Source organism: Pseudopipra pipra, chromosome 9 (assembly GCF_036250125.1).
Source record: "Pseudopipra pipra isolate bDixPip1 chromosome 9, bDixPip1.hap1, whole genome shotgun sequence".
NCBI lineage: Eukaryota > Metazoa > Chordata > Aves > Passeriformes > Pipridae > Pseudopipra > Pseudopipra pipra.
Genome location: NC_087557.1, coordinates 7,245,497 through 7,259,419, shown reverse-complemented (window position 1 = coordinate 7,259,419; position 13,923 = coordinate 7,245,497). Strand labels below are relative to the sequence as shown.

General features: G+C 53.7%; 1 protein-coding gene across 7 annotated transcripts in view; it reads right to left on the bottom strand.

Moving 5' to 3' along the window:
- The window catches only part of NOS1AP (nitric oxide synthase 1 adaptor protein), a 44,798-nt gene extending 31,442 nt beyond the window's left edge, over positions 1–13,356 (bottom strand). For 2 of the 7 annotated variants that reach the window (XR_010432659.1, XM_064664402.1), the window contains exons 1-2: positions 13,177–13,352; positions 3,149–3,220 (exon numbers count right to left, since the gene is read on the bottom strand). Coding sequence is in view for 6 of the 7 variants with exons in the window: in XM_064664402.1 (XP_064520472.1) it covers positions 3,149–3,220; positions 13,177–13,281 (177 nt within the window). In the remaining variant the exon portion in view is untranslated. Of the gene's footprint in view, positions 1–3,148; positions 3,221–13,106 lie in introns of all 7 variants that reach the window. The other 5 variants (XM_064664399.1, XM_064664398.1, XM_064664400.1 and 2 more) reach the window with 5 other exon arrangements.
- Between the last annotated feature and the right edge of the window lie 567 nt (positions 13,357–13,923).

Genomic DNA, 13,923 nt, shown 5'->3' with positions numbered 1-13,923 from the left:
TCCTTTCAGGGCCAGGGATTTGCACCAAGGTGCAGTGCAGATAGGGCTGTATCCTCAGAAAGCCCAGCTGATGCAGGAAGGAAAAGCAGGAAGGCAGAGAGAGCCAGCTGAGCACCTCACCTTCCCTCCTCTCCCTGAGCTGCAAGAATCCTGGGAATTCTCCACAACCTCTTGCTTCTGGACAGAAACTCTCCCTCCAGCCAACATCATAAGGATGGCCAAGGCTTCACCAGGCCTTCAGCAGTGGGGAGGAAGGGGATGGCATCCCTGCCCTGCAACCTCAACCCCCTGTTTAAAGTTCCTCTCCACCTAGATCCACACAATGGACCACATTTGCATTTAATCTGTACCTCTTGCTCAGGTGAAACTGTCCTGCCCACAGCCACTGCTCTGCTCTGCAGAGTGGGAGAGCAGCAGAAGGCGGGAGAGCCCGCCTGGAGCAGGCATCCCAACAATGTCAGCTATGCTGTGTCCTCCTCTGTGCCCCCAAAGGGTCAGGTCTCCATGTAAACAGGAAGCCAGGATCCACCAGGCCCCGAGTGTGGGGGAGTAGAAGGGAGGCAGCACTACAGGAGGTGCTGCTGCTACTGGTGCCCCCCTCCCTCCCTGCTCCCAGCCCAGCGCAGGCAGTCATGGGAGGCTTCCAGGGCACTCTCCCCTCTGGGATCCCCACTGTTAGCAGCTTCCTCACTTCTTTGCAGGATCATTTTCTTTATCATTTCGTAAGTAGAGGCAAAGCCAAGAGAGCAGCTATGGTGCCTGCAGCACCGAGAAAAGGGAGTTGCAGCAGGGACAGAAAAGGTCCCCCTCCTTCCCCAGCAGTGACTAACTTGGAACAAGCTGAGACAGAGCACTTTGCCCCTAAACCAGGGACTGCATTAAAAACCACACAAGCCTCAGGGTCAGCAGCTGCTTCCCACCCCACACACAGAACCATTGTTGCTTGCACTCGATGATCTCCCATTGCTTGCTTTCTGCACCTAAGTAAGCTTTTTCTTCCTCTGTTTTCCCTATGCCAATGTTTTGGGATTATTTTATTCCCTAAAGCAGAAGGGTAGCTGTGTTCTTTAAGAAGGACATGCATTCCTTCACCTCCAGCCAAACTGAAATCAGCCCCCAGCACCCAGCCAGAAATGCCCTTGCAATGCTGTGGTACATCCTGCTGCCAGACGTGAGGCCACCACAAAGCACAGGAAACCAGGGGAGGGCTCTACACTTAAACATCCACAAAACAAACCATCCTGGCATCCTCCTCAGAAACAGCACCCCGCAACAAATAAACAACCATTAAAAATCTCTCTGGCAGATCTGACCTGCAAAGTCATGGCCTTTCAATGACTTGCATCTCTCCTGTCTTACACTAGACGAAGGAAGCCTGAGCACATGTTTCAAGCACATCATTCACCATGAAAAAAACATTATTTTACCCTATTTCGTGTCCCTTCTCCGCCATTCAGAGCTTAATCTATGAATTTTCTAAACTGTACTAAAGTTTATTTATATTGGTCAACAAAGATATTTTGGTGTTCTTTGTTTTTTTTCTCCTAGGGTTTACTTAAACCCTCGAAGTTGTGCCAATCCTCCCATACTGAGGTGGAGTTCTGTGATTTTGGGGCTGGAGCTGCATTCTTTCAAAAGCCTTATCTTGAAAGGCAGAGGAGGAAACTGCTGTTTATGAGAACTCTTGATGGCATAACAGTTGTTCTGTCCCAAACCTCATCTGGAAACATGGTGAGCAAACCTAATGCCATAAAGGACTTCCCAGCTTTTGCACCCGTCACAACATTAAACACCAAGGAGAGGACAGGGCAGCGGGTGGGAAAGCTGTTGAGGAGTAAAGCCCACAATCTATTTACACCCTGAAAGCTTGAAAAAGAAGAGCCTGACAATCTGTGTCCTTGGGATGTGATACTCCTTGACTTGAGATATAATACCCCTCTCCTCCTGGTGATAAGGAAAGAGAAATTCAGATTATAGCAAGAATATGCAGGAAGGGCTGAGAGGAGCAGAACTCTGATAGGGCTGCTCAGTGACAGGAGCAGATCCAGTGCTTATGGGATCTCATGAGGCCACCAGAAAGACAGCTCATCCACTACCCAACATCCTTGAGAATGCCCTCAGGTCCTTCCAGTTAAGAGTGTTATTCCCAGGAGGGAGCCATCCCTGGAAGACAGGGCAGACCCTTTGCTTACGGACAGGCCAAATTACCTGCGCCTGTGGCCATGTGGCCACAGATACCATGCCAAGGTCCACCCCAGCCCAAAGGTCTGTCTCATGTTTTAAAGAGCAGTCAAGCTCCTGCTGTTTTAAGCATGGGGGCAGCGAGCTCACAGGGCGTGTGGTTTTCTCCCCTCCTAGCCTGCCCTGAACACCTTCCAGTTCTGCAGGCGAGAGGCTGGGGGAGCAGAGGAAAAGCTCCTCTCCTGGCTATTGGCCAAGCATTATACAGCAAGAGTGTCCTATATCCTGACTGTAAGTATTTTGGGAAGCCAGATGACTTCATTACCAGATGACATCCCCTGACCTACTCGCTGTTAAACAAGCTTGCTGCTGGCCAACCCCAGAGCTCGTAACTCTGCACTTTAATTTGCACATTGCCATTAGGCAGGCACTATCCTTCTGCCATATCCAGGCAGCAAGGAAATTTTCACGCAGCTGAAACACACAAACAGCAAAACCCTAACATACCTCTTCCATAAATAGTTTGTTGTTACTTTGTTACTGCGACTGAGAAATGAGGAAATCTTCCGAATGGTGGAAGTGCTACACAGTTACCAGCCGGCGCCAAGAGCGCCACGTCTGTCGCCCACTTTCCACCCCATCCCTGCCCCCACAGCACATGCTCCTGCAGCGGACACAGCACCGTGAGAATGGAGACAGCCCTGCTGCCGACCCCAGCCACAGCACACAGCATGCCTGGGTACCACAGGGGCCAGCCACGCTGTACATGTGACTCCGTGGCACATGGAGCTCATAGGCATCGTGCCTGGGTTACATGGAGGTGTCAGTGGAGAAAGTGGAAAAATACAGAGTTATGAATAACCTGGAGGACAGGACTCATGCAAGGCAAAGCTGCAAGTGCAGATGGAGGAGGGGTGCCCCAGCTACCCCAACACAGAAGGGGAAGGAGCATCCTCGCCACACTCACCCTGATCCGCCGCATGGCCGTCACGATCTCCACCCGGCTGTTTGGCCGTGGCACATCCAGGCTCCCGATGTACTGGAGGGAAAGAAAGAGGAGATCAGTCGAGTTTCTACAAAACTGGAAATGTCACAGTCCCACCATGGCCTCAATAGCATCCATGAAGGGAACTCAGGGTCACTTCTGGGGAATGGGCAGCATTTTGCCTGCTGCACCTGAATCCTTGTACTCCTCCCATCATGAAGCTGTTCCCTCACCATAACGTTGCAAGTACTCAGCAGCCCTTTCTCTGGCAATAAAATAACTTCATCCATCAGGCCAGCAGGGCTCATTCATCTAGGCCATGATCAAAGCACGTAGGTATAAGCCAACATCCCCTCAGCTGCACTGAGTCATCTGTTATAGACCTGGGTGTTGGAATATCCCTAAAATAGCTGGGCCAACCTGTCCTGTGTCAGGCCCCTCATTATTTAATTACAGCCCTACCAAACCCGTGGCTGTTTTTGTAGCGATGCTGAGCCTCCAGGCCAAGCCTTTAGAATAAAGGAGCTGCTTTGCTATTCAGAGGGGACCAAAGGCAGCGCCACTGTGACCCAGCACGGAGAAACGCCAAACAAAAAGCTTTTTAAAAATAAAATGGAAGAGGGCAGATTCAGAAGAAGGATCAGAAAACAGACAAGTGATGAAGAGTCAATGCTGAGTGCTAAAAACATGTAGTTAGAAGAAAAGCATTTTGAGCCTATTAACTAGCCCCCTGTGCTCCCATGCTTCATCTCGACACAAGGGCTGACGTAACGCTCGGGAGCACAGCAGGGGCACTAAAACTGACAGGGCTACGTGTTCCTGTGAATATGGCCATAACCTTCACTGACATCACGAAAGCCCAAGTCACTGGCTTCAAGCAGCAGTGCTGAGATGGGTGCCTAAGTGTCTGAACGTGTGCTTGGGGATCACTGCACAGGCAGAGGCTGCTGAGAGGGGTTATTTCTCACCCAGCATCGCTGTGGGAGCCCCAGCTCCTCTCTCCTGGGCTGCTGCTGCCACCTCTATGGAGGACAAGGTGCGGGGGCTGCATGACCACATCTGAGCTTTGGGTGCATGCTGTCCGAGAGAGCCCCTTGGGACAGAAACTCAGAGAGCCCTGTGTTTCTGAGAGCCCTCCTTGCTAAACCCCCACACACCAATCCAACAAGCCTACCAGCCCAGTGAGGCCATCCCCAACGGCACAGCTCCTGCCTGGGGGCAGACACAGGCAGGTGTACAGTGACCAGCACCGGGCAGCCAGTGCTGAGAGGAGATGTGAAGAGAGAGAATATAAAAATAAACACCCAACAGCTGGCATGTCCGTCACATGCTGTGCAGGCTGCTGCGGTGCAGGGCAGCTTTACGTAACTGGGAATTACAGCCCACGATGGGCAGTGCCGGCACACGTGGCACTAACCCAGGCCCCAGCCCCTCGCTGCCCGGCTACAAACGCAAAGGCCTGGGTAAGTTTTCAGTCACATCCCCAACACAGAGTCCTCCACCCCTTCAAAGTGTCAGGTCATACTGAGAGAGGCATCTCAGACACAATCGATTCCCTTTTCTTATATAAAGTCTGGAAACCATCAATAAAAAGCAGGAGCTGAGGAGAAGGGCTGAGGCAGCTGGAGCCCTGAACACACAGTCACCATTCAGCACCTAAGGAAGAAGCCTCTCCCCATCCTGCCCTGCCAGGCAAATGTCCCCACTGCACAGCACCTCCCCACACCACTCTTCTGCCAAGGACCATCTGGGGAAGGGAAATTCTTAAGCTACATGAGGAGGAGGACAGACTTTTGCAGCCAGAGGATGCCTATCTTCTTCCAGCTATTCCCAACAGCATGAGGTCACTACCACTGGCAGGGTAATCGCTTTCCTTCCCCCGTGTTTCCTTCTGCAGGCAGGTGCAGAACACAGGCACGTCCAAGGACAGGGCAAGCAGTGGCAGCTGGGCAGGAGATGGGCTGCATCCACCACTGACTCCCACAGCCACATGAATTCCAGCAATGCCAATCTCCTGGCTGCCGACCACAACCTCATGCTCAAAATTGCATGTGCAGGCCCAGCAGGTCTGGGGCACCCTGTAAGCAAGTGATGGAGCATAAGCCAGACACCACCTTGGGACGAGCACACCTCCCTGGATGGGCCTCCTGGGAAACAGCACCAGCAGCAGAGATCTCTCAGTGCTGTCCTATCTATGCCCCTTCACTCAGCTATTCCCCTCCAGCCCACATTCACATGTACCCAAAACAAGGGGCACAGGTCACAAACTCTGCAGGATTCAGCTTTGCTCCCAAACGTGGGCTCCAGGGCATCATGCTGTATCCCACATCCTGTGGGTGCTCCCACCAGAGACCTCAGCACATGCAGCCCCAGTGTGGGCTCACTTCACACAATTACTGTGCTCACAGTTCTGAAAACACCCCCTTCTCCCTTCACTCCGGAGGCAGGTATTTTTTGCACATTTCACAAAACTCAACAGATGGACAAAGTCTCCCCAGATTATTTTTGCCTGCAGGGCAGAAATCACACGTGAGAACCGCACTGCAGAAGAGTAACCCTTCACAATGTGGCAAATATTGCCCAAAAACGTGGACTTGGAAATCGGTCTTTCAGATGAAATGTGGACTTGCGAGTTGGTCTTTGACTTCCCAGGCAAGGAGGGAGGATGGCCTGAGAAACCATCCGTATTTAGCAGTGTTTTCCAAGTGATAAGCACAACAAGGGCTGCTCCTGCTCTGCTCTACTCCAGCCCTCCTACTCACAGCACCAACTTTAATTACGGAAAGAGGTGTGGGAAAAAGCAGGTGAGGCAAAGGCAAGAATTAGCAAAGCACCCAGAGCCTCCACAGTGCAATACTTCCCCCTCATCCCACCCCAACACTGAGACTGAGCTCCCCCACTCCCAGGACAGGAGCTCCAGAGACCCCCCAGGCATGGGGACTCCCAGGCACAGAGTTTTGCCTTCCTTTAACATATGTGTGCCCCAAGTGAGGTGCCAGGCACACGGCGGTGGTCCTGGTCCCTGCAGGGGCCATTGTCCTGGCTCCCAGGACTCAGTCCAGCATCTGTGCCAGCACGCTGACCCCATGGAAAAGGGAGGCAGTGGGGCCAGGGCTGAGCACAGGAAGGAGAAAGGAAGGTGCCTGAGACAAAAGGAAAGAAAATAAAGCTGTGTGAAAGGACTGCCAAAGAAAATAGACCTATGAAAGAATCCATCCACCCCAAAGCCCCGCAAACTGAGGGGGAAAACATATGTACATATGCAGGATGCAGCTTTTCCAAATAATTGCCTACCAATCCACGGCCCCACGACCCCACCAAAGGATGGGGGGACAAAGGTAGAGCCCCCCACCTGCACCCAAGAGCCAAGGGGAATTAGGATGCTCTGAAGGTGGGGAGGGCAGTCCCAGGCAGCCCCCTCCTCCTCAACCCAATTAGGAGAAGAAAGGCCACCCTCTCGGAGCGCTGGTGAATGGGCAGCTGAGAGGGTCCCTCGTGTAACAGGCGCCCTGGCAGCCCCACAAAGGCAGCCCTCACACTGCCAACACCAGCACAAAGCACCTCTTTTGCAGGGTGCTTTTGGTCCCTCACATGCCCTGCTGCTTCTCATCCCTGTGTGTGGCATCCAGCCTTTCATTCATCATTCCAGGGCCCCCAGAATGGGCAGCCCCTCTCCCTGCCAGGGCACAGGTAGACATCACCCATCGGGCTTCTGAGCACCTGAAGGGACTCTGCTTGCTCTCCCCCTGCTGTGCAAATAGGCTCTCCTCTCTGTCCCAGGCACGGCGGGAAGGGGTCTCTGGACACAGCTCACACCATGCACCCCCTGCCCGTGGCTTCCAAAAGATCTGCCCATTTCTGGGAAATGCCAAGGGGAAAAAAAAAATCTGTTTTTTAAACAGAAAACAAAGGGGAGCACTTTGCCAAAGCACTGTTTGCACAAGTCACTCAGTTTCTCATTTTTGCTTGAGGCTATTTAATATTGCTCGTTTTCTGCTCTGTCAGAAATGAATTTTCTTGGGAAGATGATTTTTCTGTGACAGCAGGTGGCAGATATTTTCAGAAAATTGAAGGCCGATCGCATCCCTGACAGGGGACACCTTGGAAGGGGTGTTGATGAGATCGGTGGTGGGCAGAGGTGGGCAGCCAAAGCCTTCCCAGAGAGGAGCTTCTTCCCGAGGGAGGCACGCTGCTGCTCCGGTAGCCCAATGCAGTGTGCAAAGGTCAGGGCTGAATCATCCCCAGCTTACAGGGGAGCCTGGATCAGCTGGCTGTCAGGTTTCCAGATACGAAAGCCACCCTGAACCAGAGACCCTGCCACGAATGGGGAGCCACTGCTTCTGCAGAGGAGCTGCTAGGCAGGCAGCAGGGCAGTACGGGCAGGGGGGACATGCTGGCACCAGCCCGAGGCTGGGGCATCCCACCACAGGTTACACAGCCACCTGCAGAGCCAAGAGAGCCTCGTCCAAGCAGGGGATCCTGCACCCGGGTTACGGAGGGGTCACTGGAGTTACCAGCAGCCCGTTGGGAGGCATCAGACACGGGGCATGAGGGACCCCAGATTTCTGAAGAGTCCAGGATGATGTGAGGCTGCACCAGATACTGGAACATTGACCCCTGGTCCTGTGCCAGGTGCCCCAAGATCTTAAACCTTGATTTCCTCAGTGCCCAGGGAACACCCAGCCTGTCTGCAGATTGGCTGATAAGGGTTTCTCCCTGGGCTTCTGCCATTAGGAAAAGCAAGGAGAAATCCAATTCCCAGGACTTTTGCTGTCCCACTGTTCCTGCTCTCCAGTTGCCCACACATGGCCTCAGCCCAGGGAGCCAAGGGTCTGGGCTGGCATGGTCCCAGCTCTGCCTTGCACCTCAGGAACACCCAGCCTCGCTGGGAGGAAAGGGGGAAGTTTACTCAGACTGCGGTGGTGCAGGCTCAGAGGCCAAAAGGGATGGAAAACTCATGATGCCAGCTGACTTCAATGGAAAAAAGCCCTGGCTTTCCATCCTGAGCCCAGCAGACGGGTGCCCGGCTGAACTGTGGGCCTCCAGCCTTGCCCAGTCCTCCCTTAGCAGGGCTCTGCACCCTGAGGACAACTGGGTACATCCAGCCCTGGCAGCCAGGCAGTTTTAGGCAGTATGTCAGACTCATCCAGAGCTGGGATGCACCCGGACAGCAGGCATTAACACAGGGACCCCCACACCAGGCAGCACTGGCCAGGCTGAACCCTTAAGGATATCAGTGCTTATCTATCTGCTGGTCCCAGCAGCGCTTGCCATGCTTATGAGCTGTGCAGGGGCTCAAGTGCCAGAAACACAGAGTTCTGGGGGTGCCAAGACAAGATCCAGCACCCACCAGAGCCATGTGCACTGCACCCACCTTCCCCTCTCACCAGCCAAAACAGGGCTGGCATGAAAAGGGGAGACACCTTTGCTGCAGGTGACTGTGCACTGGGGACACCAGGGCACAGAGATAGCAGGTGCAGAGGAGGGATAAAGTTTTTCCACGATGATGAAGCAGGGCTGTCCACTCGCCCCATTTCTGTACCACACCCAGGCACACCACCCACAGCCGCCCCCCACGCAGGGCCTGAGCTTCCTGCACCTACACCCAGCTACAGCCCCAACAGGTGTTCATGTACGAGATGCTCAAGACCAGAGCACTGCAGAAAGTAGGGCTGGGAGCATCCCACCCCCATTACTGCTTCCTTGGGACCTTCTGGCATCTGCTGAGCCCATGTGCTGCCCGGCTGGGCACACATGGCTTTACCAAATCCTGACTGAGTTTTCTTTGCTAAGAGCTTCACTAAGCAGTCTGTGAACTGACTTAACAAGTACGGCAGAAATATGCCACTGTTTCAGAGGAGAACCTTTGTAGACTTGGGAAGGTTATTTATAGCCTGAAGCAAGCAATCCCGGGCTCAGGCACACTGCAGCTTTGCTCTGGGCTGAGCAGCCCCAACAGAGCACACCAGAGCTGCCAGTACAAACAGCCCCCAAATCGAGCTGCCAAGTCTCTCCCAGCCAGCCAAATTGGTGCACAGCTTCACACAACCTGTCTCCTGCTGCCCAGCCCTCCAGGGAAGGAACAGTTGCTGGGAAGGGAGCCTGGAGAAGTGGAGGAGAACTAAGCACCCCAATCAGAGCTGCCTGCAATTCAACCAATTTCCAACACTGTTACATGCAGCCACTATGTACATAAAAATACACACAGGAGTGGAATTATGTGGAATACATGTCCATTCCCTGCTTAGTGTTCATCTGAGGCTATAACTGTTTTCCAGGGAATGAATTTCTCTTTGGAGCAACCAGCAGGCACTGCTGGTGCTCGCAGCCTCAGGAGGGTGGCAGGCAAGTGGGCTGGAGAGGTTCAGAGGAAGGGACATATTGGTTTAGACTAAAGTCTCCTTCATGTCCCATCTCCAAACATAGAGAGCAGCAGATGCTCGGTTCAACTTCAGTTTCCCACGCACAGAAGCAGAGAAAAGCACTGACAAAAATGAGAGAAAATGCTTGGTTGCCAAGATCACTTAAGGGAAAAAAAAATACCCCACCACCCAAACCCAAAAACCCCACCTGCTGCACAGAAGAACAGCAATCTTCCTGAACCTCCAGTCCTGCACTTATCTGCAAGCAGGTCCGGTATCAGGAACATCAGGTTTCAGCACATGTGATGTCCAGGCCCATGGCAGTCCCAGACCTCAGGCACTGGGTCTGTCAAAGATCAAGATGTGTTTGGGCAGCCCTTTCTGCCCTCACCTGTACTTGGGGGAGCAGCAGAGAGGGTCCTGACACCCATCTGCCCCTTCACTGGGAACCATGTACATTAAGGCACTGCAGAGGGATTAACAGGACTGATGGATTAATAGCTGTTTCCAAATAATGGATATTAGGCAGGTGGGACCTTGCTCTGGACAAGACCTCTGGGACAGAAGGAGAGCCCAGCCCAGCCCAGTGGGCTCCCAAAAGGGGCTCAAAGGACAGAGACAGTAACAGCTTTCCTGTGGAAACCCAGAAGCACCAAGCACGCCCCAAAACTCCAACAGACAGGGGTCTGGCAGTCCAGTGACAGACTCTGCCACCCCACCTAATTCTCTCTGCCTGCTGATCTCTCTGGAGGCGTTGGAGTAGCCTGAGTCATAATTTCTGAATGCACAGAATTGCTGGTGTTGCACAAGGTGGCTCTTGGGTTTTGTCCTGCAGCACCATGGCTTTGGGAAGATAAGGAGTAAGCTCATATCCCTCTCCTTCTCATGGAGGTGGAGGAGGATGGGAGGTGTCTTTCCTCTCTACATCCCCATTTATTTAACCAGAAAACCACTGCACAAGTGGGAATTTCTGTCTGCTCCCCTGCACCATGCTGCAGTTCCCAGTTCTTTCATCTGAATGCTTCAGCTAACCCAAGAGGCCTGGCTTTTGATTTTACTCAACAATTCAGACTGCAAGACACAGAAGAAAACAAACGTCCTGCCTTCCCTCAGAGCCAGCTCCTCCGATTCCCAGCAGCCTGACTGAGGCACCTCTGGGATACAGAGGGGTCTGGTGCCAAGACAAGTGGCCAATGAAAACAGATCCAAAAGTGTGAAATGTATTGTTGTTCCTAAGAAGATGGGGTGGAATTTTCCATCTATTGGATTTATCTCCAGAAAATGGACTAACATAATCCTCAGAGGACACTTTGCTCTGACTCGGTGTCCCTGTGCCATAGCATATGAGCACTGCAAGTGGCTCCAGTGGGGATGAGAGGCATAACTCTCCTGACAGCATCACATCACATGTGACAGCACTGCTTCCTTCAGATAGAATCCATCGCTCTCTGCTTGACAAGGGTCCAAATTCTGACTGCCCATGGCCACCCACCCGTCCTGGGATGCCAAGACTCCCTAAGGACAGAGGCAAGGGGGACAACGGCACGGATGCCAGCTGCTACTGATGGACCAAAACACACCCTACATCCACCACACATGCCAGTTAAAGTCGGCAGCAGGTCTGAGCGTAAAAATAAAATTAAAAATTAAAACAATAAATCAGCACATACCAACTCAGGCTTACATTACCCCCCTGCAGTGAGCCCCAAGCAAGCTCGTCAGGAATCTCAGGCTGCTGGAGCAAAGAGCACTGATCCAGCTGCTGAGGGCTGTAATACCAGGATCCTCACCACCCGCACTATCAGCCATCCCAGGAGGATTTTAGGAGACAGGCATGCAAGTCCTGATGCCCCAGATGAGCATTTTTCTTGTTTAAGCTTGCCCCAAAGTCCAGCTCTAAATCAGAGTTCCACACTTGTGTGACTTGCGCTGGGTGCCTGCCTGCAACAAGGGCTGCACGGGTATAAGGGCTTGGGACTCTTGGGGATAAAAGGAACTAAAGGAGTGTAAGCATTTAATTAATCTCCAGCAATCTAATAAAAGGATAGAGTAATTGCCTAAGCCATCTGCATTCCGTATCTGGCATCAAGGGCTGCTGGAGAAACCCACGAATTCAGAAGCTGGGTTTCGTACAGATTGTGCTTGGCATTAACGTGTGCCACCAGATACCAAATAAGAGAAAGAGGAGCTAACAAAGACTAATATGCAGCACTGCATTAACACAGCCAGCCCACCAGCATGGAGCAGACATGAGCCATGAGCAGACCGAGGGGCTGCTGACGCCCTATCCCACTCCTCAGCCCCAAGCCAGGTCACCCAAACCTGGCACGGAAGTGGCACATGGGATTTGGGAGATGCCTTGCAGCCTCCCCACAGGTGAGCGGGTGCTGGCAGTAAAACAGCGATCGGCTCAAATAACGCAGGAGCAAAAGGCTACAAAGTTGAGCTTGAATAGTCTTTCCCGGGAAACAGTTGCAAAGCAGGTTTAAGTTTGCTCCATAAACAACAACTCCCGCTGTTCTGCGCTCTGCAGCCCAGCGCCTGCCATGGGGCAGGTGATGGCCTCTGCAGAGGAACCCTCCCAGCCCGGAGAAAAGGGGGAAAATAAGACTTTGACACCTTCTGATGAGCCACAGCCTTGCCCTGAGGGCACTGCACACAATTAGATGCCAAATCTGTGATTTTCTTCCCCTGAGAGTACATGTGCTCCGAGGACAACAGTATGTGACAGATGCCTGCTTTCCTGCCACTCAAAACCGCTTTACATCAGTTTTTTTTCCTAAGTCAGCCTCACTTGAGTATCTTGTCAGCATGATAACCATATCCGCCAGGAGAAGCAAAAGGGGTAGGATTTTATGCTTCCCTTTTTAAATCTTCTGGCCAGCTCCTCCCCAATTTACTGCTGGCCAGCATTACTTGCTCAGGCTGGGCAATGCAGCCAGCTAGCTTGACTTTTCCCAGCCTGCGGGAAGCCACAGTCTAAGTGCAGTAAGAGACTGAAAGGTCCTAACAGAAATAAAAATAAAAAAAGAAAAGAGCACTTCCTGCGAAATCCACTAGCAAGGACGGTTTATGTATGTAAAGCCAAATAGCAAGCCTTTATTTTAGGTGGGCATCTTGCACCACACCGTAAATGGCACGCAGTTCCTCTGGCTGCTCACACGTGAGCATTAGAGGAGCACCTGGGTCAAGACATCCTGCAGACCCCAAACATCCGTCTCCCATCACACCGGCACTCCAGCAGTACCCACAGCGCTTGAGCCGCAGATCAAAGCCTGAGCCCTCTGCTCTTTCCCGGGAAGATGCACACAGACCCCGCTCTTTCGGGCCACCGTCCCCAAGCAACACCGCGCAGAGCCACGGAGGAACGCAGGGTCAAGGAGGGATGCTGGGGTGAAGCAGGAGGTTGACTCTTCACTCCAGCCTGACCCATCTCACCAGCCTACAGGATAGGCGGGAAGCCTCGCCCAACTCTGCATCTGAGTTTTGGGGAGAGCAAGAAACGCCAAGGGGAAGGGAAAGCAAAAAAACCCAAAACCCATGGCTATGCGATATGAGAGCTGGAAAACAGTGCATACCGGAGAGTCAGGGCGCAGCGCCGGGACCCCCGCGCGGAACCCCCGCGGAACCCCCGCGCCCGCCGCCCACCTTGGCCTCGAAGCAGATGCCGTGCTGGAAGGCGTCCTCGTTGTGCAGGGGGATGCGGAGGTCGTGCCGGTCGTCCACCAGGTTGTACTTGGACTTGGCGGGCATGGCGGCCCCGCGGCGGCCGGGCAGCCCTGCAGCGCGCCCGGCCCTGCCGCCGCCGAGCCCCCGCCCCGCCCGGCCCCGGGGCGGGGACGCGCCAGCGCGGAGCGATGGGGCGGGCGGGAGGCAGCGGCGGGGGGCTCCGAGCCCCCCTCCGGCGGGGAAGGACCGGCCCCGAAAGCATCGCGGGGGCGGGCGGCGCTGACACCTAGTGCGCGGGGCCGGGCTTGCGCCCCGCCGCCAAACTTAAAAAAAAAAAAAGGAAAGAAAAAAAAAAGGGAAAAATGGAAAACAATGCTTCGGGAAGTGTCTCGGTGGCAGTGGGCAGCGCCGGCCGCGCCCCCCGGGACGCACAGGGCGAGCCCGCTGCTGGGAGCGGGACGCGCATCCCTCCGGGCTGGGGGAGCCGGGTGCGGCGGTCGCTGGGACCAGAGAACTGCTGACAAATCTCTGTATGAACACCGGACACGGTGGAAACCAAGCAAGCTGGAAGTGGAAAATATCCATCTTGCGCCTAAAGAAAGGCCTTGCGACCAGACCTGCCCCTATTGTGCCCTCCCTTATAAAAGCCCCAAAAGCAGTGAGTGTGCCCCACCCCACCTCCCCCGAGAGCACCATGGAGTTGCTTTCCAGATGACCTGCTCACAG